General features: G+C 44.3%; 1 protein-coding gene across 8 annotated transcripts in view; it reads right to left on the bottom strand.

Annotated features, from left to right (window-relative positions):
- Atp6v0a1 (ATPase H+ transporting V0 subunit a1) overlaps positions 1–21,298 on the bottom strand; it is a 53,918-nt gene that overhangs the window by 12,562 nt on the left and 20,058 nt on the right. For 3 of the 8 annotated variants that reach the window (XM_040749721.1, XM_040749724.1, XM_040749722.1), the window contains exons 8-20: positions 19,709–19,791; positions 18,522–18,615; positions 16,932–17,144; positions 14,118–14,268; positions 12,176–12,315; positions 11,660–11,817; positions 10,680–10,770; positions 8,182–8,300; positions 7,157–7,373; positions 6,510–6,617; positions 5,609–5,683; positions 1,949–2,056; positions 1,001–1,018 (exon numbers count right to left, since the gene is read on the bottom strand). In XM_040749721.1, the coding sequence (XP_040605655.1) occupies positions 1,001–1,018; positions 1,949–2,056; positions 5,609–5,683; positions 6,510–6,617; positions 7,157–7,373; positions 8,182–8,300; positions 10,680–10,770; positions 11,660–11,817; positions 12,176–12,315; positions 14,118–14,268; positions 16,932–17,144; positions 18,522–18,615; positions 19,709–19,791 (1,575 nt within the window). The remainder of the gene's footprint in view (positions 1–1,000; positions 1,019–1,948; positions 2,057–5,608; positions 5,684–6,509; positions 6,618–7,156; positions 7,374–8,181; positions 8,301–10,679; positions 10,771–11,659; positions 11,818–12,175; positions 12,316–14,117; positions 14,269–16,931; positions 17,145–18,521; positions 18,616–19,708; positions 19,792–21,298) is intronic. The other 5 variants (XM_040749725.1, XM_040749727.1, XM_040749726.1 and 2 more) reach the window with 3 other exon arrangements.

Genomic DNA, 21,298 nt, shown 5'->3' with positions numbered 1-21,298 from the left:
CCCCCCTCAACCATGCCAGGCAGCTCAGCCAGCAACTATGCACAGACACCTGGTCCAGGAGTGATGGTTATTGCTGATGCAGGCAAGGGAGCCTCCCCAGCCATCAGGGAGAACAAACACTGCCTGTTTTGACACAGAACAGCAAAAGTTCTCCCATGGCCGTGCACTGCCCCTTGGAGAGATCAGGAGAGGGAAGAGAACGGTTCATAGGTACAGGCATGTTAGAGAGAAATTTGGGGGAAAGATGTAAACAGTGCAGGAAGGCCTTTTAAAACCTATCTCAAAATCTACATGTTAGTAAATGAATGACTACCAAGCTACAAGGCCTGTTACTCTAGATGTGGTCTGAACATTAGCTCTCTCTCCATTCTATTATTCTTTATGTACTTAACATATGAAGGCCTTTCATGCAGATGGATTGCTTTTCCATGAATGTACCTAAGAGGCAAAGCTCATTTTGAAAACAGTTCACTTCTCAACCAGGTCATGTGAAGCTAGAACTGACTCCAAGCAAGGGTGGCCCTAAGTTGAAGCACGACCAAGTTGATGGGGCAGCAGAAAGAGCCTGCTGCATGTCAGACAGGGAGGAAGGGTAAGCTTTGCTTGCAAGCACTCAGAGGATCGGGGTGGGGACCACTACCCCAGGTGGCAGGGCAACCAACACATCACAGGAGAGGAAGTGGAGGCGCATGGAACTTAACCACGAGGGCAGTGATTTCAAGAATGCCAGTACAGACATTACTTGTAGCTTCTTCAAAGCCAGTTTCAGAGGTATTAGATCAGCAGTCAACAACACAAGGACAGAGGTGACCGACATGAGATGCAGTTAATGGAGATGAACTGGTTCAGAATGCAGGCTCACAAATTGGTTAGAAATGGCCAATGAGATGCAGGATGCATGGCGTCATATGCGTGGCCCCAGGGTGCAGTAGGGTGGGCAGAGTGAGCACAAGGATGGGAAAGGAGAAGCCCCAGATAGACACAAAGGCTTTGGTCTTACCGCTTCGTCCTCGGTAGGCTTGAAAACACAAAGTCACACTTAGTGGGAGGCTGTGCCGCACACAAGGTCACAAGCTATGAGCACGTGCTACTGACTGTTTGGGAGAGGACAGCTAATGGGGACGAGGTGCTAGAGACACTCTTCCTTAGCAAACATGTCGAGGGGCATCACAGAATTAAGATACACATTTTTAAAGGCACTCCCAATGCTTTAGATAAAAAAAAAAAAAAAAAACATAACCAAAGTGGCTAGACTAAAAAAAAAAAAAGGTGGCCTGGGTTGCTCATTGCTATTTTATTTGCTTTAAAAATAATATAATGAATAGGTGAGGATTAACAGTTCAGTTTGGATGCATTGTGCCACAAGTGCTCGGACAAGGAGAGTGAATTTTAAATAGCCAAAATTGGAAGCATCAAAAGGAAAGGGCAGACTGGCCTGATTCCTTTCCACTCTCACTCTAAAAAAAAGACAGATAACAATTTTTGAAAGCTCGTAAAAACAAACAAACAAAAACCCCTGGATCAAGAACACATCTATGGGGTAGGCCTCAAAAAGAAATACTGAGTGCAGCCAGTAAGCAGTGTGACTAAGGATTCCTGGGAGGATCGAAGGATGGAAAAGCTATTCTAAAGGCTCCCAGGTTTCCGGTAGCAAGAGGTGGGATGCTGGGTGCTGCCTGGGAGGAGGAGAGCAGTTAGTAACTGAGGTCACATGCAGCGCACCACAGACGGGCAGAATTCAAGACGAGCACAGCAAAGCCGCATGGGCTCTGTGGCTGCCTAGAGATTAGAACAGGCCCCACAGGGCAAGCTGTGCAGCCTAAGCAGGCCTGACAGTGGCCAATCATTAGTGGTTTTATTTTTCAAGGAGATGATTGAGTAAGCCTCTTAGAAAGCAAGACTGGAGCTGCCCAAGGTAGGAGAGGAAGCCCGCACCACTGCATCTTACCTCTTCTGCGTCCTCTGAGTGGGTGGAGAGCTGGTCATGCTGAATTATCTCAGCATCCTCCTCTGTGGGTCCGTTGCCCACCCTGATCCCACCAAAGTTGAGAGTTCCCTACACAGATGAACAGAAAGAGTAGTGTTCGCCTGGGCTTTAATGTGGCACTCTGTGAGGTGGGGAAGGGTGATGGTTAGTACATACATACCTCAGAGAGGCATACATCCTAACAACAAAAGCAACAGCCACCGATTGAACAAGCTAAGTAAAACCAGTAACTGTCCCACCCCAACCACCACCGCTCTGGCCCCCACGAGGGGCAGCCTGCATTTATCACCTCATCCAGCGACACCAAGACGGAGCAACCTTGCCTTGGTCAACGCTAACAGAGTTCTGCACGAGTGAGGAGCTGAACACGAACACACTCTCATAACAAGTGCAGCTGGATCTGTAAGTCCACAAGGGTCTATGTGCTGCCAGAACTGAAGATTAAACTTTCCAAGTGGGGTGTTGGGGGACAGATGACAGCAAATGACATGATGAGTTTACCCTGGTCTAATATGCTTTCAACAGGAGCCCAAGGCTCCCAGCATCCTCTACGAGAAACGCACCAGGTTTGCCTAGGAACAAAGGACTCCCTAAGTCAGGGAAGAGAAAATAAAACAAAACAACATCCTAACAGACACTCATTTCTGTAAAATAAACTAGAGACCCCTTTCCACCAGAGGGTTCTGGGCGGAGTGAAGGGGACCTGGGAAGCAGCCCCTGAACTATTTCCTATGGGAACTGCTTGCCTGCAACTTGACCTTCCCAGTGAGCACGAGCAGTGTGTGAACAGGGCTGGGAACTTCCCGGTGGACCCCGGTTAGTTTCACCTTTGGAGCTCCTCTTTTACTACCGTTCATTGACCAGTTCAGACCCCAGGTTATGTAGGTAGACTCTCTCTTTTCTTATAGCAGCTGTCCTACAAAGCTGGTCATGGAAACAGGGTTTATGTAGGTAGACTCCCTCTTTTCTTATAGCAGCTGTCCTACAAAGCTGGTCATGGAAGCAGCTACAGGAGGAGCACTTTGGAAACTACCTTTTCTTTATTTCTTCTTTTTTTGTTTTTTTTTTTGATACAGGGTTTCTCTGTGTACCCCTGGCTGTCCTGAAACTCACTTTGTGGATCAGGCTGGCCTCAAACTCAGAGATCCACTTGCCTCTGCCTCCTAAGTAGTGGGACTAAAGGCATTTGCCACCAATCCCAGCTGGAAGTTACCTTTTTAATAGAGTCTCAAATGCTATCCTCAGAAAGTATAAACTTAGTAGGTCTGGGGTGTACAGGAAGGCATTACCCAAAAGTGGTATAATCTTTGTGAAGGGTACACCAAAATACAAACACACTGCACCCATGGGGATCAACAGTCCCATTGCTAGGACATCTGTACTTACAAAATCCAGTAGCATACATGTGCATCAGGAATAGTCTCTGCATTATTATTTATAACAGCAAAGAACTGGAATAAATACCACAACCATCATCAACAGTGATTACTTATGTCAGCATATCCAGTGGATCCTAGGGAATGCTGGGTACCATAAAAAGACTGGGGAATACGATGAAAACAACCTCTATAATACACTAAGAGGTGGAAGAGTGATTCAGTACAAAACAGTTCCTGAGCTGGGCAGTGGTGGCACACACCTTTAATCCCAGTACCTGGGAGGCTGAGGCAGGTGGATCTCTGTGAGTTCGAGGCCAGACTGATCTACAGAGTGAGTTCCAAGTCAGGCCCCAAAGTTACACAAAGAAACCCTGTCTCAAAATACCAAAAACACAAAAACCAACCAACCAACAAAAACAACAACAACAACAAAACCAAGCAAGCAAGCAAACAAACAAAAAACAGTTCTTGACACAAATCTCTCTTTCTAGATACACATACATGTCTACATGTGTATTGACAGATGACAGACATGTGCTGAAGGCAAAGCCCCTACCTGATAGCAATGTCCCAGAGAGGACAGTGGTGGGGACTGAGGTGTCTTTCTGGTTAGTAGTCTAGTTCTCCAGGCAGAGTGTACCCATCGCTTCCTCCTCCCTCACTCCCTCCCTCCTTTCCTTTCTAGATCAGCGGGGTCATGGAAGGATGGGCCACTTTAAATTTTTTCCCCTCAGATTCAGAGTTTACCAGGTGATTCTGATATACAGTCAGGTTTGGGAACCTCTGAAGCCTAAGCACTTCCAGGCTGGGTACAGATGGCACCTCGATACCTCTAAAGGAGGACTCTAAGCATTCATTACAGAGGGCGCAGGGGAGACGCCATTGTATCTTGGCTTGGGTTATACAGGGTAGAGGAGGAAGGCTTCGTAATTCAGGATTCCAAACAGAGGCCATTTCTGAAGGTTTTCCTAGCCAGCAGAAGAAGTGAGGACAGGTTGGACCTCCCAGCCAGACTCATGAGTTCCCTGCAGAGTGCAGGAAACAAGAGCTACAGGAACGAGATGACAGACACATCAGCAAAGACTGGAAAGGAAAGGCTGAACTGTGATTAATACCACTCACAGAGACATCCAAGGAGACAAGGAGCAGAACAAAAACAGATCTATGCTCTTAGCCTCAGCCCCTGGAGGACAAAAGTCCAGGGTCCTTTTTGGAGGGTAGTTATCCTGACTCTGTTGGGCTGCAAGCTTCCAGATGAGCAGAGCTATGCTGAGGAGTTTATCATGGAAGATGGTGCCAGACTTAAAGGCATCAAGAATCTCTCAGATGCACATTGCCATGTTGAGACAGCAGCAAGAAACTACGTGGAAAGAAAATCAACCATGGGCAGTATGTGTTCCTACTTGAAAATAATTTCAAATAGCAAGATGAGAGGTTCATCTGGCATAAGCATGCATTTTCTTTAAAGGAGTATATGCTAAATAGAGCAATCCTGACCAGTGAAATGGAAAATCTAGAATGCTGGACTACATAGACACTACTGCATTCTAAGATTCTGCTGAAGAGATGGTTTCTCAGGACAAATGCTTAAATGCCTAACGTTCAAAGTGTGGTTGCGGGATTGAAAGTTAGTATCAGACGAGGGGAAGGTCCAGAAAGATGGATTTGGTTGCTATGACAGGTGTGCAGCATGCAGGAGACACACATGAGCACATGAGAGGGGAGGGCTCGGTAAGACAGCTGAGTACACAGGGCTCCGGCGTCCGGAAAGGGAAAGAGTGTGTACACAGGCCTTCTCTATGGAAGGCAAGTCATAGCCAAGCATCCTTTAAAGATGGACTCTCAAGTACAGAGACATCAATGAAAGAAGCCCCTCTTCCTCCATGCTGAAAACTTACCCCTCACATGTCACAAAACACAGACACAAAAGTGCATGACTGCGAAAGCAGCTGTCTTCAAGTAAGATGATGGGGCTGGAGGAGGAACAGCAGGCACTTTGCTCCTAAGGGTAGGACTGTACTTACACATCTGAACAGAAACTTAGTAGGCCAACAGTAAAGATGATACCTGAATCTATTCCTAAGAGGTGGAAGGCTCCTCTGTCATCGTCTCAGTGAGCAACAAGGACACACGTCTTGAGAGCACACGTCCCATGCTCTCAACAGCATTAAAAAAGAGTTCGGCTGCACTGTTTGTCACCTCTTTAAACAAACATTGGCTTTGCTGGAGTTAATTGACTCACTGTTGCAGCCGATGCTGCCTCTAGTCCCTTTTGGCTCGGGGTTGGGCTGACTGGGGCCTCCACGGGTTGCCCTTCCTGATAGTGAATGGGAGAAAAGAAGAAGGGAGAAGAGAACGAAAAAGGGAGGGGGAAAGGGGAAAGGAGAGACGAATGGAGGGCACATGAAAGGATGAAGATGGTCGGAAAAGGGAGAAGGAGGGTCTTGTAACTCAGCTGCTCTCCAATGGGAGGGATCATCTCACAGCCATAGGAATCATGCAACAAGATCTCTCGGGTTTTCCCAGGCAGTGCAGTACGTAAGCGTTATTGGATAGTCAGAAATTACACGCAGTACTGCACATTTGGCAAGCTTAACTTTGTGTGTATGTGTGTAGAGCTGGTATACACACATACATTAAGTAAACACCTGTTTGTGCATATGCTGCTTTTAAAAGAAGAAAAAAAATCATTGTGCTCTAAATCAGACCCCTTTCCCAGATGAATGCATCATGGTCTCATTAAAAAATAAAAAATGTCTTGGTGTCAGTTCTGTGGCTGCCCAGGCAAACCGCACGAGTGAGTTTGTCATCTGTGGCTCTTCTAACCTTGTTTTGGCTGACGCTGCATCTAGACAGGCCTAGGCCTGGGGTCTGCTGAGGAAAGCATGACTACATCATGATCAGGAGAGGTAAAAACATGATTGATTCACTCCAATCCAGTTACTTGAAGCTGGAATTCAGGTGTCTGAGCAACAGATACATAGTTCTCTGACATTGGCAGGCCTGGTGTTCATGCTCATATGTAACACAAATGCATTTTAAGAATACATGCATGTGTGCACAATTAATTATGTCCTCTGAAACTGGCTTCATCATGAACAAGGAAAAAGTCTAGTAACCTTCAGCTATAGACGTGTACTCACCAAATGTTTCTTCCTCAAATACTGATGGCGCAAGATCAGTGGCTTAAACAGCAGCATCCAAGGGACACAAAGCATGGCGACCACTGTGAGGAAACACTGAATCCCTTTCTGCAAAGTAAGAGACAAGCTACTTCACAGAGTCCATTGTCACACCATTTCCAACTATAGCACCAATTTCCCCCAGACACTTTTATCTTATTGGTCTGTGAATATTAATTGGTTCTCTAAATAATGAGAAGGTGCCATGACAAGCCCAGTAATTGACTCATAAAATGGTAGTTCTAAATTCTGACCCTCTTTACTCATCTAATTGTTTGAGACAGGTCCTCATTATGTAGCTCACCCTGGCTTGGAATTCACTGGGTAGCCCAGGCTTGCCGAGATCTTTGGCCCCTCCCACCTCAGCCTTCTGAGTGCTGGAATTACAGGTCTGTGGCACTCAGCTCTACAATCTCTATCCTTTATAGAACAGAATTATAGCCAGCCTTCCAATGTTAAGAGGGGTGGGGGAGCGGTTTGACTTAATATGTGGTAGTGTGAGCCGAAAGCCTGAGAACAGTATTTTAGGCTTTCGTCAGGTCTGAGTTACACGTGGCTTTGTGACCTGGGTAGCCACCTACAGCGCCCCTCCTCTGGGGCTGACATACCTGTCCAGAGTACAGCATTGCGTTACCAGACTCTGGGTAGGAGAAGAGGAACATGTTTATGAAGTGGATCAGGAGACTTGGTGCATTCTTAGATGAGTGGACATCGTAGGCTGTCCACTTATAAAAGATAAGGATGACCAGGTAGCCAAACAAGGAGGACATGAAAATTATTTCAGGAATAAAGCCAAAGTAGATGTTCAAGGGCTTCTTGAAATAGCTACGAAAGAAAAGAGAAAATGATATTAAGAGTAAACAGGCCTATGTCACTCCTTCATTGACGGGAGTGCTCAATAAACTTTTCTACACTATTCCCTCAGCTGTCACTTTAAGTAGCACTGGAGACAACAGAGACCACTTCTGGGCCTCAAATGGCTCCAGGAACCCCTCCCCCCAACTCTCTGAGAAAGTACCTGGAAAATCTAATATATGGACACAGTTTGTAATTACACATCAAGGAAGAAGTAATGGGGCTGGAGAGAGGGCTTATTAGCTACAAGCACTTACTACTCTTGCAGAGGACTCAAGTGCAAATTCCTAGCACCCATGTCAGTCAGCTCACAACCTCAGGTGACTCCAGCTCCAGGACATCTATCTGATGCCTCTGGCTTTGTGATTACCTACACACATGTACATGCTGCCCACATACACATAATTCAGAATAAAATTAATATATATCTAAAAAGAAGAATTCACTTAAGCTTGAGGTCTAGGTCCACTGTAGTGTCTACCTGCAGGTACAAGGCCTGAGTCAATCATCATCTTCAACAACCAAAGAATTCCCTAAATCCAATGAAACTTGCTATGTCTTTTTTTAAAGATCTTTTTTTGCATCTATAAATGGTTAAGGAACTAATATTAAGCCTCATTTAAGACCACAATGTTTGTATAATATAGACTGCTTCTACAGTATAGAATGGAGTTCTGAGTTTCTGGTTCCTCTCCAAAGGTGTGATGATGACTTCTTTAGGCAAAAATGTTATCTAAATAAATAACACAGTCTTCTGATGACAGGGACAGGGACTCACGTGTGGTTAAAAAGGCTCAGGCTGACTCCAAACAGCATGTGGATGATCCCAAGAATAACAGACATCTTCATCTTGAAGGAGTTGAGGAAGGTCAGTTTATTGGTTGCAATGTTCCAAATCTGTTACAATGCAGGAAAACAAAAAGGTACTGCACAAAGAATTCTCAGGTGGGAAGACACTATCCATCTACCTAAAAAATACCCTTTTTGTTATGGAAAATTCCAAACAATACTAAATAGGGACAATACTAAAACAAACTTTCATGTACCTACCAGCCAATCTTTTTCTGTCTGAGAAAAATGGTGCTAGACTGGGTAGACAGCTATATAAAACAGGCATGCAAATCAAACACTCAATGAAAATGAATCATAAACTTAATTTTAAAATAAATTTGGTACAATTTTATCATTTATTAAAGAAAACAGATTCATATAGTAATGAGTTGGATATGCTTATTTTTACATTAAGAATTAAATATTTTTTTAAAGTTTTTTTAAAAAAGATTTATTTGTTATATAAACAGTGCTCTGCCTGCATGTATTCCTGAAGGCCAGAAAAGGGTACCAGACTACATTATAGATGGTTATCGTTGCTGGCAATTGAACTTAAGACCTCAGGAAGAACAGGCAGTGCTCTTAACCCCTGAGCCATCTTTCCAGCCCCAAGAATTAAGTCTTCATGTAGTCATGGTGACACATTCCTGTAATCCTACCACTTAAGAGGTGGAGACATGAGAATCAGGAGTTCCACTACAGACTGAGTAAGGCCACCCTGGGCCATGTGAGACCCTATCTCAAAAAACACACAAAAGAATTAGATGTTGGCTGAATATTTGCTACTGTCTGATGTAAAGCATCCTTAACACTTTCAGACTTGATCAATATTCTAACTTTATAATTATCAACATTAGAATTCTGCTCTGCAGAAGTATATAATACAAAATTGCTGAAGTGTATTTAAGGGTCATCGCAAAAATTATTGGAAATTCTGCCCTAATTTTATGCAAGATTAACTTAATGTCTTTTTCTACCTCTCAAATGAACTCAAGGCAAGCAATTCAAACATTCTGTGCTGGGACATAATTTAATGGCTAGAGTGCTCGCCTGGCATGCCTGAGACCCTGGGTTTCATCAATACTAATACAAAGAAAAGAAAAAAACATTCTAATGCAATACAACCCAAAAAGACACTAATTTGATACTTATATGTTAATAAATGGTGATAGAAAAACATGATTTGTTTCTCATAATTATACTGTTATATTTCTATAAGAAAAAAACCTTGTGTATACATTTTCAAAAAGTCTAATTTATAACATATCTTCACTTATTTAAAAAAATTTTTTTTGGTTTTTCGAGACAGGGTTTCTCTGTATTGTTTTGGAGGCTGTCCTAGAACTCCCACTGTAGACCAGGCTGGCCTCGAACTCACAGAGATCCGCCTGCTTCTGCCTCCTGAGTGCTGGGATTAAAGGCATGCACCACCAATGCCCGGCTTTAAAAAAATTTTTAAACTTTAAAAATATGTTAAGTGTGCTTATGTGTATGTGGGCACATGGAAGGTAGAGGCTGATGTTGAATGCCTTCCTTAGTTGCTTCTTTTTGAGGAAGGGTCTCTCACTGATCTTAGCACTTACTGACTCAGCTAGTAGCTGGTTAGTTATTCCCCTAGGCTCTGCCGGTCTGGCTCCACAGCACTAGGGCTATAGGTGGTGCCAACATGCCTAGCTGTTATGTGAGTGCTGAGATCTGGACTCAGATCTTCAATGTTAGTGTTTAGACATTTGTGCTGGCCTGCCTTTGGAGTTCTGACAGGATACACCCTCAGCTGATGCTATTAAGAGCACCACCTGTACCCGTTCACTATGTTCCCTTTTAAAAGGGCCCTGCCCCCCCTCTGTTGTTCTCCCTTTGCCCCCCCCCCCTTTCCTCTCTCCCACTGCTCCTGTGTCTGGAGTCAGGTCTCCCCCTTCCCTTGTTATAATTCTTTTCCCATAATAATAAACCACTCTGCTTGGACCCTGTCGCATGGCATCTTTCTCTCTTGCACCGTTTTTTAATTTACAAAACTCACAAGAACTTTATCAGCTGCGCTCCTATTTAACTTTCAGTTAATGTTTAGGGTTTTGTCTGTTGTTTTGTTTCTTTTGGACAGGGTCTCACTGCACAGCCTGAGCTAGCCTCCGACCTGGGGTGGTCTCACTACTTCAGTCCCAGTGCTGGGACTATAGGTGTGCGTTTAGGTGACCTCATTTCAAGGTCAGTTAAAAGCTTCAAAACTGAGGCAGGAAGATTAAAAGGCTCAAGCTCTGCTTGAGCTAGTGTGTGGTAAGAACATATCTCAAATGAAAACAAAAGTTGACCCAAGGGCTGGCCTACAGCCCAAGAAGTAGAGCATCTGTCTGGCACGCACAAGGCCTTCGGGTCAGTTCTTAGCCCTCATAACAAACAAGCACCAACCTTCAGGGAAAGCCACATGTAGGCAAGAGGCACACTTACCGGATCAATGCCAAATGGGTACGGTCCACCAAAAACTCCAGGGATAGCCGGGTTTAACTGGAGAACAGAGCTCCCCAGAAGTGTCTCTTCCCTATTGGGTTAAAGAAAGTCACATTTATTTTTGATTGAGAAAAGGATACTACCAGGTCTAAAAACTGAGCACAAAAGAAACTACTATGGCTATTGCGGCTGGAGAGGTGGTTCAGCGAGAGCGTGCTCGCCTGGCACGCAGGAGGACTTTACATCCCCAGAACAGCATGAAATTAGGCAGGTATAGCATCCCTTAGGGGAGGTGGGGAGGGGAAGACAAACAAGCAGCCCTGCCTAGCTGGGTGGCGGCTGCCAGGCTCAGGAGGAGACCCAGAAGTCTGCTGTGGGACAAAATGAGTTAGGAAGACAACCGTGGGCCTTCACAAACACTCATGTGCATCTCTACACAACACACACACCCCTCTACACAAATGAACACATACATGCATCTCCACACACTAAACACACACATGCATCTCCACACAACTGGACACACACATGCATCTCCACACAACTAAATACACACACACACATGCATTTCCGTACCACTAAAACACACAAACACACACACATGCATCTTTACACAGCTGGACATACACACACATACACATACATACTCAGGAAAAAAAGGAGAAATTAGTAGCCAAGAACAAGAGGAAAGCAAACACTGAGAAAAAGTAAGCACGAATATTAACTAAGTAGGGAATCTAGGTAACTTGCTCTTAATTTACAAAAAAAATAAATAGATGTTTACATTCACTCATAGGCTCAGATTCTTGATACTCGCTGAACAAATCATATAGCCCTTCACATATTGAAGCATAACTGAGAGGAGACAACACGTCCCTCTGAAATGGACATTTTCAGGTTCTTCTAGTTTACTGCTCGCCCTACAAGTCAGAGCTGAACATACAAGGAATTAGTTTTGATTTTTGAGTTCTGCAACTTACGTCCAGTTCCCTAGAGTGAACATTGGTCGTACACTCCATGATGACCCAAAGATATTCAGAGACTTGGAAAAACAGTCATTGTAGATGAGACCAGTGTAGATGGAGAATAGTCCCATCAGAAGAATAATGTATCGCCCGCTGAACACAGTGCTGAACATCTGGAACCAGAGGAAAGGAGTTCTAAGAACAAGTGTGGCAGCTTCTGTTGTGACAGCACTACTTATGATATGCCAACCATGCACCAGCCCACCCCATGCCGGCTCTGAAAGCTTGAGCTGATGACCAATATAAGGCTAAGAGGGCTGGGGGAGTAGCTTGATGGCAGAGCACCTGCCTAGTCCCCGTGAGGCCCAAGGGTCAACTCCCACAACCACTAATGAAATAAGAAAGAATGCTAAGTTAAATTCACTTGCATGGCACATGGCACCACCAAAATCCAAACAACTTTATTCCTTTTTGTAAATTGCTTGAGATACTAGAGAATTCAGTCCAGTGCAGGAGTCACTGAGACAGTACCTCATTCTCGTTCTTCTGGGAGAGGATTCGGCTCTCCCTCAACACCATCCATACTGCAAAAAGCGTCATCAAAATGCCGTGTCCAAAGTCTCCAAACATCACAGCAAACAGAAAAGGGAAAGTGATAATGGTGTATGGAGCTAGGGATAAATCAGAGAGAAAACCATGAGCTGCATAAAAAGCACGAGTCCCCCACATGCCTCATTCTTTTTTTGTTTGTTTGTTTGTTTGTTTTTCGAGACAAGGTTTCTCTGTATTGTTTTGGAGGCTGTCCTGGAACTCTGTAGACCAGGCTGGCCTCGAACTCACAGAGATCCGCCTGCCTCTGCCTCCCAAGTGCTGGGTTTAAAGGCCACATGCCTCATTCTTGTCTGGACTCTGAGGTCAACACGGGTGGCTTATTCCTCCATGCTGGATGAATGGACTCCCTCAGGGAACTCTGTCACAGTGAGATCCACACTCTCACAGAGCAGCTGATGGGCTGCGTGCTACAGCTAATACTCCACATTATAAAGAAGACAGGAAACAGGGCCTTGACAACACTAGCTTGCTGTTCTACATCCTTCCTCCAGTCTCAGGACTCTAGGCTATCGGTTGCCTCTCTGAGCAGCAACCCTTTCTGACTAATAAGCCCTCAGGCAACAGGGGGAAGCCTGAAACCAGAGCAAAGTAGGTCGAATTAATAATTAACTGAACATGGGAAAGACCCGACTTGAAGTGAAAAGTTACTATTCCTCTACTTTTTGCCTAGCCTCAGGTCAGGGAAGCCAAGAAGTCATTCTAGGATATAAGACATTAAAAACATTTTTTGTGTGTTTGTTTAAGTATCTCCTCCAAAAAAAGTGGTATTTTGTTTGATTTTTTGAGAAAGATCTTACTATGTAGCCCTGTCTGGTCTAGAATTCACTATGTAGATCAGGAAGGACTTGAACTCAGAGATTCACCTGCTTGTACCTCCCAAGTGATGGGATTCACCATGACCAGTGAACATTTTTGTTGCTATTTTGAGAGGCCAGGCATTTTGTAGCTCTGAGGGAACATACAAGAATCCAGTAAGAAGTTCTTAGTGAAGCATTATTCAGTGATGATCTGCTCATGTCTAATGGGTATGCTTTGCACACTGGCTGAGATCCAAACATCTCTAAAGCAGTTGTCCAACAGGATTATTAGCAAGACAGTGGTGGCATACAACTTTATATCAGCACTTGGGAGGCAGAGGCAGGTAGAGCTCTGTGAGTTTGTGACCAGCCTGATCTATAGAGAGAATTCCAGGACAGCCAGGGCTACAGGGCTACACAGAGAAGCCTGGTCTTGAAAAAAGAAGAAGAAGAAAAAAGGAGGAGGAGAAGGAAGGAAGGAAATGCTGAAATATTAGCCAAGTGTGGTGGTGCATGGCCTTTAGTCCTCCTAGCACTAGGAAGCAGCCGCAGGCAAGTCTCCGTGAGTTGGAAGCCAACCTGTTCTACAAAGCAAGTTCCAAGCCACCCAGAGATATATGATGAGACCTTGTCCAAAACAAAACATTAAAAACAAAAAGGAATTTAAAAACTTAAAAGAATCATACAAAAGTAGAAGGCATGTCCAACCTTTTGACACGTTGACATAATGTTGCCATTTACAAAGTTTGTATTAGAGAACTACACAATTAACTTAACGAAAAAATTGTCAAAAAATTCTCCAAACCACCTGTGCATATTCACTATGTTCACTGTTAAAAGGGCCCTGTCCACCTCCCATTCTTCTGTCTCTCTTACTCTCTCTGTCTGTTCCCCTCTCTCCTGCTGCTCCTGTCTCTGGAGGCCAGGTCTCCCCCATTCCCTTTCCCTTTTTATGATATCTTTCTCTAATAAAAAAAAAAACCCTGTCGCATGCGCCCCCCCTGCTTTTCTTAAATTACAACACTGAGGACACCTGCTAAGGAGAAAAGATCAAATGTTTTTACCTGGGTTTATCTCTCGGTAACTCCCAATCCCATAAGCATCTACTATGTTCTGGAAGCCGTGTGTGAACTTGTTGGTTTTGTTGTACGTTGGGGGAGTCTGATTCGTCTGCATCCTGTTTAGAATTGAGGGGACAGTAGACCCGCTGTGTTCCTAGGAAACATCAGCAACATGTCAAAATTAGGTGTTCTCATGGCTATGCAGACACACATATGTATCACACTCCAAACTGCACGCCTAAAACTTGTATCTTCTTCTATTGCTACATTTCAATTAAACTAACAAAATCAAGACTATTTTCTTTTGGTTTTTCAAGACAAGGTTTCTCTGTATTGCTATGGAGGCTGTCCTGGAACTCTTTTTGTAGACCAGCCTGGCCTTGACCTCACAGACATCTGTCTGCCTCTGCCTCCCAAGCGCTGGGATCAAAGGCGTGCACCACCAACACACAGCTAAAAAAAAAAAAAAAAAAAAAAAATCAAGATTATTTTACATCTTTCTCAGTCTTTGGAAAAACTGGGACTAGATCTAAAATTGACAACAGAGGATCTCAATGAAGTCTTGGAGCCAGGCATAGCATACATGCCTGTGATCCCTGGTGCTCCAGGAGGTAGAGGAAAGATGACTGGGAGTCAAGGCCAGTTTGAGCTACATAGTGAGAAACAACTGGAAACTACAAAAAACAAAGCAAACAGACTGGATATCTGCAGGCAAAATAAATAAATAAATAAAAAGTAAGCTTTAATTAAGGCTTAGGGAGTATATCATTAGGGTGAAAAACTTTAAGCCAGGCAGTGGCACACTCAGGAGGCTGAGGAGGAAGGATCACTTAAGTAATTCAAGAGTTCAAGATCAGAGAAAGCAAAATATGCTGTCTGCCTCTCGTAGTCACCAACTCCTCACTCCCCAAGTCCTGCGGTTCAGCTGAAACACTCATGAAGTGACTGGCTAGACACCAGCCTGCCTCTGCCCACCCTGTGACACCACAGGGCTCCCAGGGACTCCTTTTTCTCTCTTTAGGATCTCCTCTGAGGTCTCAGTGCCTCCACTCTTGGTAGCACTCTGATTTCCTTAGTTTGGCCCCAATGTCTGCTTGATATTTCCTCACAGATTTCTGTTCAGGGCCTCAGTGTGCCGGCAGCTTAACCTGCCGTCCTTCCTATTGAGAAGTTCCTCCCGCTGGGTTCTGACTTCCATGAACATTAATCCTCGGGTACACACAGTCTGGTGCCTCAGAAAGTTTTTAAATTCTCGTTCCTAAAGGATATGAACTCATTTTTTCCCCTCAGAATGTCTCATGAATTCATCATGTTTTCTCAAGTCCCGCCCACAGCCCTCATCAAGGACAACTCTGTGCTCACAGCAGCCTCGTGACTGGCCACCCACTCTCAGGGTTCCTCTGCTCTTCACGGTCTGCTGATCGTGTTTTCAAATCTGCTCTACTCACTGCCTCTCTAGCCTCCCAGAGTAAGTTTTGTTTTTGTTTTTATTTTTTGGTTTTTCGAGACAGAGTTTCTCTGTGTTGTTTTGGAGGCTGTCCTGGAACTCCCTCCGTAGACCAGGCTGGCCTCGAACTCACAGAGATCTGCCTGCCTCTGCCTCCCGAGTGCTGGGATTAAAGGCGTGCGCCACCAACGCCTGGCTCCAGAGTAAGTTTTAAACCCTGTAACATTTGAAAAATCAGTCATAACCAGGCTCCAAAAGGTGCCTTGTGACCAGGGACTCGAATGGGTACAATGGTTAAGTAAGCAGAAAACCATATGGACAAGGCTGGGGGAGCAGCTGAACTGGGAGACTGCGTGCCTTGCATGCACGAAACCCTGGTATTTTTGTTTGTATGTTTTGTTTTTGAGACGGGGCTGCTCCGTATAGCCCTTGCTGTCTTGGAACTCTAGACCGAGCTGGCCTTGAACTCAGAGGTCTGCCTGCCTCTGCCACTTGGGTGCTGGGATTAAGGATGTGTGCCATTGCTCCTGGCTATGAAGCCCTGGTTTAATCTTCAGCTCTGCATAAGCCAAGGTATGTTGGCATGTCCTTGTAATTCCAGCACTTGGGAAGTAACAGCAAGGGAATCTGGAGTTCAAGGTCATCCTTGGCTATATAGGAAGTTTGAGGCCAGCCTGGGCTACATGAGATCTTGTCTCAACAAACAAGTCACCTTTTCATTGTTGGCTTATTTGTTTGTAGCTCTAGGGACTGAACCCAGCTTTTACACATGCCAAGCAAAAGCTGTTGAGCGACACTCCTTTCCCACCAACTCCACTTTTTCTTAAAGCTTTTTCTGGTCACGTTAGTTAGAAAAGCTCCACCCCCACCCTCCCCACACACATCTCCACTCAGCCTAGACTGTCTCTCGTCAATCTACCTGTCTTAACTGTAAGGTACTTCAAGAATAGCTGCATACCTCTGTATATGTATATGTGTATACATATATATGTATATAAACATACTTATGTATATATGTACACATATACATACACATATGTATATGTATGCACCTTCCCTGGCTTAGGTCAGTGTCTTAGAAAGTGGCTGCTCTAACCGCCAAGCAGAAGCTGTCAGTCAGAGTGAGTCAGAAGCTGATGCTCCTGCATGGTCTGCCCTAAGGAATCAAGGCCATCACCAAATATCCCTTAGCACTGCTGAGCTGCAGCCCTCACTCTGTAATAAGGCCAGTCTTTCAGGCAACAGACAGATTGTACTCTCAGGGTATAAGCACACATAAGAACTCTGAAAGCAAAAATGTCATAAATACAAAGCTGGTTAATAGGAGGCTCTCCTCCTGCCCACTACATTCATCCTCGGGGGAGACTCACCGTGCCTCTTCTCAGTGCAAACTGGATGGAGTCAAGGTCAGTGACAGGGCACCACACTTCTGCAATCAGGCACTTCTGGGTCACATCTATGTTGCACAGGTTCAGGGTATGGTAGATCGCCTTCATCTTCCGCACCTTGATGAACCAGACCCGAATGTTCTTAGCAGCTGCCTGCAGAACCCTCTGGCGGTGGTCCTCTGTTTGATTCAGAACCTATTAGGAGAAGAGGAAATAGGAGAGGGATCTTTCCAAGACAAGTCTTCCATCCTAGGATAGGATGGAGAAGTGGTATCACTTGCTTTCCTTCCTTCCTTCCTTCCTTCCTTCCTTCCTTCCTTCCTTCCTTTCTTTTTTATTTCGAGACAGGGTTTCTCTGTGCAGCCCTGGCTGTCCTGGAACTCACTCTACACCAAGCTGGCCTTAAACTCACAGAGTTCCACCAGCCTCTGCCTCCTGAGTGTGCACCACCATGCTCAGCTGTGGCATTGCTTTCTAAAAAGGGTTGCCAGGGAACAGTCATATTCTTCCCCTAGCAACATGGACTACTTGTGGGTTTAGGGTGGTAGGGGTTGGTCAAGTCACAGTGCTAGGAACTAGGGATGGAACTCAGAGCCTGTACATGCTATCCAAGCATGCTACCACTGAATCATGTCTCTATAGCTTATGAAATTTGAATTCTGAAGCTGAGAACATAATCAGTAGTAGAGAAATCTGCCTAGAATGCATGAGGCCCAAGGTTCAATTCCTAGCAGCACCACAAAAAAAAAAAAAAAGGAAAGGAAAATGAGCATATTAGAGGCAGCAATAGTTCAAGCTGTAGGTCATCTACAGAGGGGGCTGGAGGTAACATGAGAAAGGAATTGAAATGGGATCCATCACACATATTTGCTATATATATTACTGCTTCAAAGAACTGCTTCGGGGTGAGGTGTGCTTATCGATGTTTTCAAGAAAGCAAACAACTATTACTGTCTTTCTTTCAAAAAGTAACACACTTCCCTGGTTGCTGTTTCCTTCAACTACTCACACATCATGACTCTTCCTCTAGAACCCTGTTAGGGCCACACTTTTGCACTGTAAATTGATAAAAAATCTAACAGTCTCTTACTGTGTTCAAGAGTCAACTCTGGGCTCGTTGGCCAGCCCACGTGGTTAAGATCAAAGGTAATCAGAAGCTATATCACGCTGTTAAAAGTGGCTGCCAGGAGAGTGTGAGGGAAGAATGGATTCTACATGTACTTCTGGATTGCTTGAGTTTTCTTTTTCTTAACTCAGCATGTATAGGAAAAATGTATTATTGGAAAAAACATCTCAGGTTCATGAAGCAGAGGGGAATGGGCTGCTCTTAGGCAATAAAGATTCCAGACTCATAGCATTCCTTTCTTGCTGGAGGATGACTAATGCCATTTTTAAGAATCCTACCCTGAGAGTTTTCCAGTTTCCAGAGGGACTTACTACCCACACACATTTCTTTTTTTGGTATCCTCAATTGCTGCAGGTGCCTTAACAGACTGTCGAGGACTCAAGGGAGTAGAGTGGCTCACTGCTGTCATAGTTCACAAAGTCAGATTCCCACGGTCCCCCATGTACCATCTGGAGATCATCAATCCGGGTATTGACTCCGGAAGCCATTTCTTTCCTCTCTTGTGGAGTCTCAGGACAGGGATAGAGGGAGGCTCGGAACCTGGAAGGGATGGGAGCAGCCTTAGGAACACCGAAGTTGCTGAGTATGTTCTATTTACATCACCTCAGAAAGTAATCCTAACTAACTAGTAGTAAATCAGTAGGATCAAAACACAACTAGGTCAGGCTGTTGTGCCAATCAACACTAATGACTTATATGAAGCCCACAGTGAACCTACACTGAACAGTCTTGACAGTCTCCATAGCTATGAAATCATTTTGAGATTAAAAAATAATAAGGGGCTGGAAAGATTGCTTGATAGTTATGAGCACTTGCTTCTCTTTCAGAGGACCCCGGTTCAGTTCCCAGCCCCTGTGTGACATGTCACAACTGCCTGTAATTGCAGTTCTAGGGGATCCATCCGACACTCTTTTCTGGCTTCCAAGGGCACCAGGCATGCATGTGTACATATACACACATACAGGCAAAGTACTCATAAACATAAGTAAATCTTTACCAAAGGATTTTGAAAAAAAATAATTAAAAAGCAATTCTTATCATGCATGTTATTAGAGAAATATGACACAGCAAAATTTCTATCCATAACACAGAATTCCATAGTTTATATAGTGCCCATGGCACTATGCTGGCATGTAAACCCACTGTCCCTGAATAAAGGAACTGAGTTTGGTTGTTTTTTGGGGGTAAGGGTTTATATGTATGGTGTGCATGTCCTGGAGACCCAAGGTTGACACCAGGAATCACTTGGACTGCTCTCCACCTTAGTCCTTCAGGTAGGATCTCTCTTGATTCTAGAGTACACCCATGCAGGAAGCCTAATTAGCCAGAGTGCTCCAGGGATCCTGTCTGGGATTACAGGTGGCTGCCATGCAACCTGGCACTTAAGTGGATTCTGGGGATCTGAACTCCAGCCTTTATGTTTGTGCAGTAAGCACTTTATCCTCTGAGCTATCACCCAGTCCCCAAGCTGTGGTTCTGATGAAAAACAAACTTCTGAGGGTTGAAAATATTGCCAACACCAGTGAGCAGCGCACTCATTGTGTAAAGCAGAACAAGGATCTGAGTGTCACTTTTCTGAGCTGTAAGCAGGCAGCACAGCTGTGCCTCTTGGTTGTAGGCAGGCATCTCTTACCCTTCACAGATTTTCTTGACCCTGTTTTTCAGCTGGTCACCTTGGAAAAAAATGATGAATACAGACTTGTGCACGTAGTCGCCCTAGGCCCCAAAAGAAAAACCAAGAGTTCAGAACTCAATATAGATGAGAACTTCCATTGAGACGGTCTTATACTGCAACTCAGGCTAGCCTGGCATTCACTGTGTGGCCTACTAACTCATGGCAGTCCTAACCCAGGCTCCTGAGTGCTGGGCTTACAGTTATAGCTGGAAAGTTCTAGAACAAATAAACCTGAGTGGCATCAGATTGATTCCTTTAAGGGCATGGCCTCTGTACTCTACCCTTACTGCAGCCCCTAAGCTTCATTGTGAGACTATCTGCCCTATAACCCCAGATCCACAAACATCTTCCTGTTTTAGACACAACCGGAAGCCTGACACAGAAGGGGCTGCTCAGCACAGTAGAGTTTGTTTATCTATCTACTAGCACTCTTGTATTTCCAGGATGACAAAAGTACAGAGGAGAAGAAACAGAAGGAAGCCTGTCTGTTCCTGGGCTTAGAGAGAACCAGATAAAGAGTTCACTGGATACAAAGGAACTAAGTCACTGGTAAGAACATTGTTGAATCTCGAGAATCGCTGTCAGACTTTAAGCAAAAAAGAAGACAGACAATCCCAAATACCAAGCTCACACCTCAAATACAAGAACAGAAAGGAAAAATCAGAAAAAAATGAAAATGTGCGTATGAGCTATTAACTAAGATTTATCAGGCTTCCCATAATGCCTCACATACAGAGTGTGTACTGCTTTTATAAAAGAAAACAACTTCAGAAGCTATCATAAGATAGATTCAAAACACTCCCGACTAAACTGGAACTCATTCTTGGTGCAGCTGTTCTGCTAGAGATATCATATCCCGCTTTCCTGCATTTGCTGATAATATAATCTTCCTGCTGTGGAGAGAAAACTTGCCTGAACATCCCTTAGAAGGGCTCCATATTAGGCATGACTACAGATTACAATGTTTCCACAACCCAAGGCAGCCTGAAGAACTACATCCCAGGGTTTAAGTATTCACAGTCACCATGTTCCTACTGAGCGAGGGGGTGAAAGCCACAGAGTGCTACCGACTAAAGCTGAGAAATTCCCAAGTTAAATTCCTCTTAGGACAAAAAATACTACCTTAAGACATTTATAAGGTAGGCTAACTTCGGGCTTTTAAATAATACTAAGGTAAGAGTGACATGCTGTCTCAGTGACACATCTGACCTTTGCTGAGATCCCTGAGATCAGGACCCCATGTCATGCAGTTGTTGCTACGAACTGTGTCTTGTGTCAAATGCCAAAACATTACAAAGAACAGGGTGGACAAGGTCACCCTTACCTTGAGTGTATCTATGCTGAGATCAAGTTTCTAATCTGCCCAATAAACAGGCAGATAATAAAATCTTGGCAAGTGAAGTTTACATCAGCTTATAAAGACTAAGATTTAGGATCTATCTTTTTTATACATGACATCACCAAATTTGGAATGAGGTATCTTGGTTTTATGTTAGTTTCCATAAAAAGCTATTTTTCTTTCAGCCCAAATTAGTAACAAGAAACATG

The sequence above is a fragment of the Mesocricetus auratus genome, unplaced genomic scaffold, assembly GCF_017639785.1.
Source record: "Mesocricetus auratus isolate SY011 unplaced genomic scaffold, BCM_Maur_2.0 Super-Scaffold_100007, whole genome shotgun sequence".
NCBI classification, from domain to species: Eukaryota; Metazoa; Chordata; class Mammalia; order Rodentia; family Cricetidae; genus Mesocricetus; species Mesocricetus auratus.
This window is presented reverse-complemented; position numbering and strand designations above follow the sequence as displayed.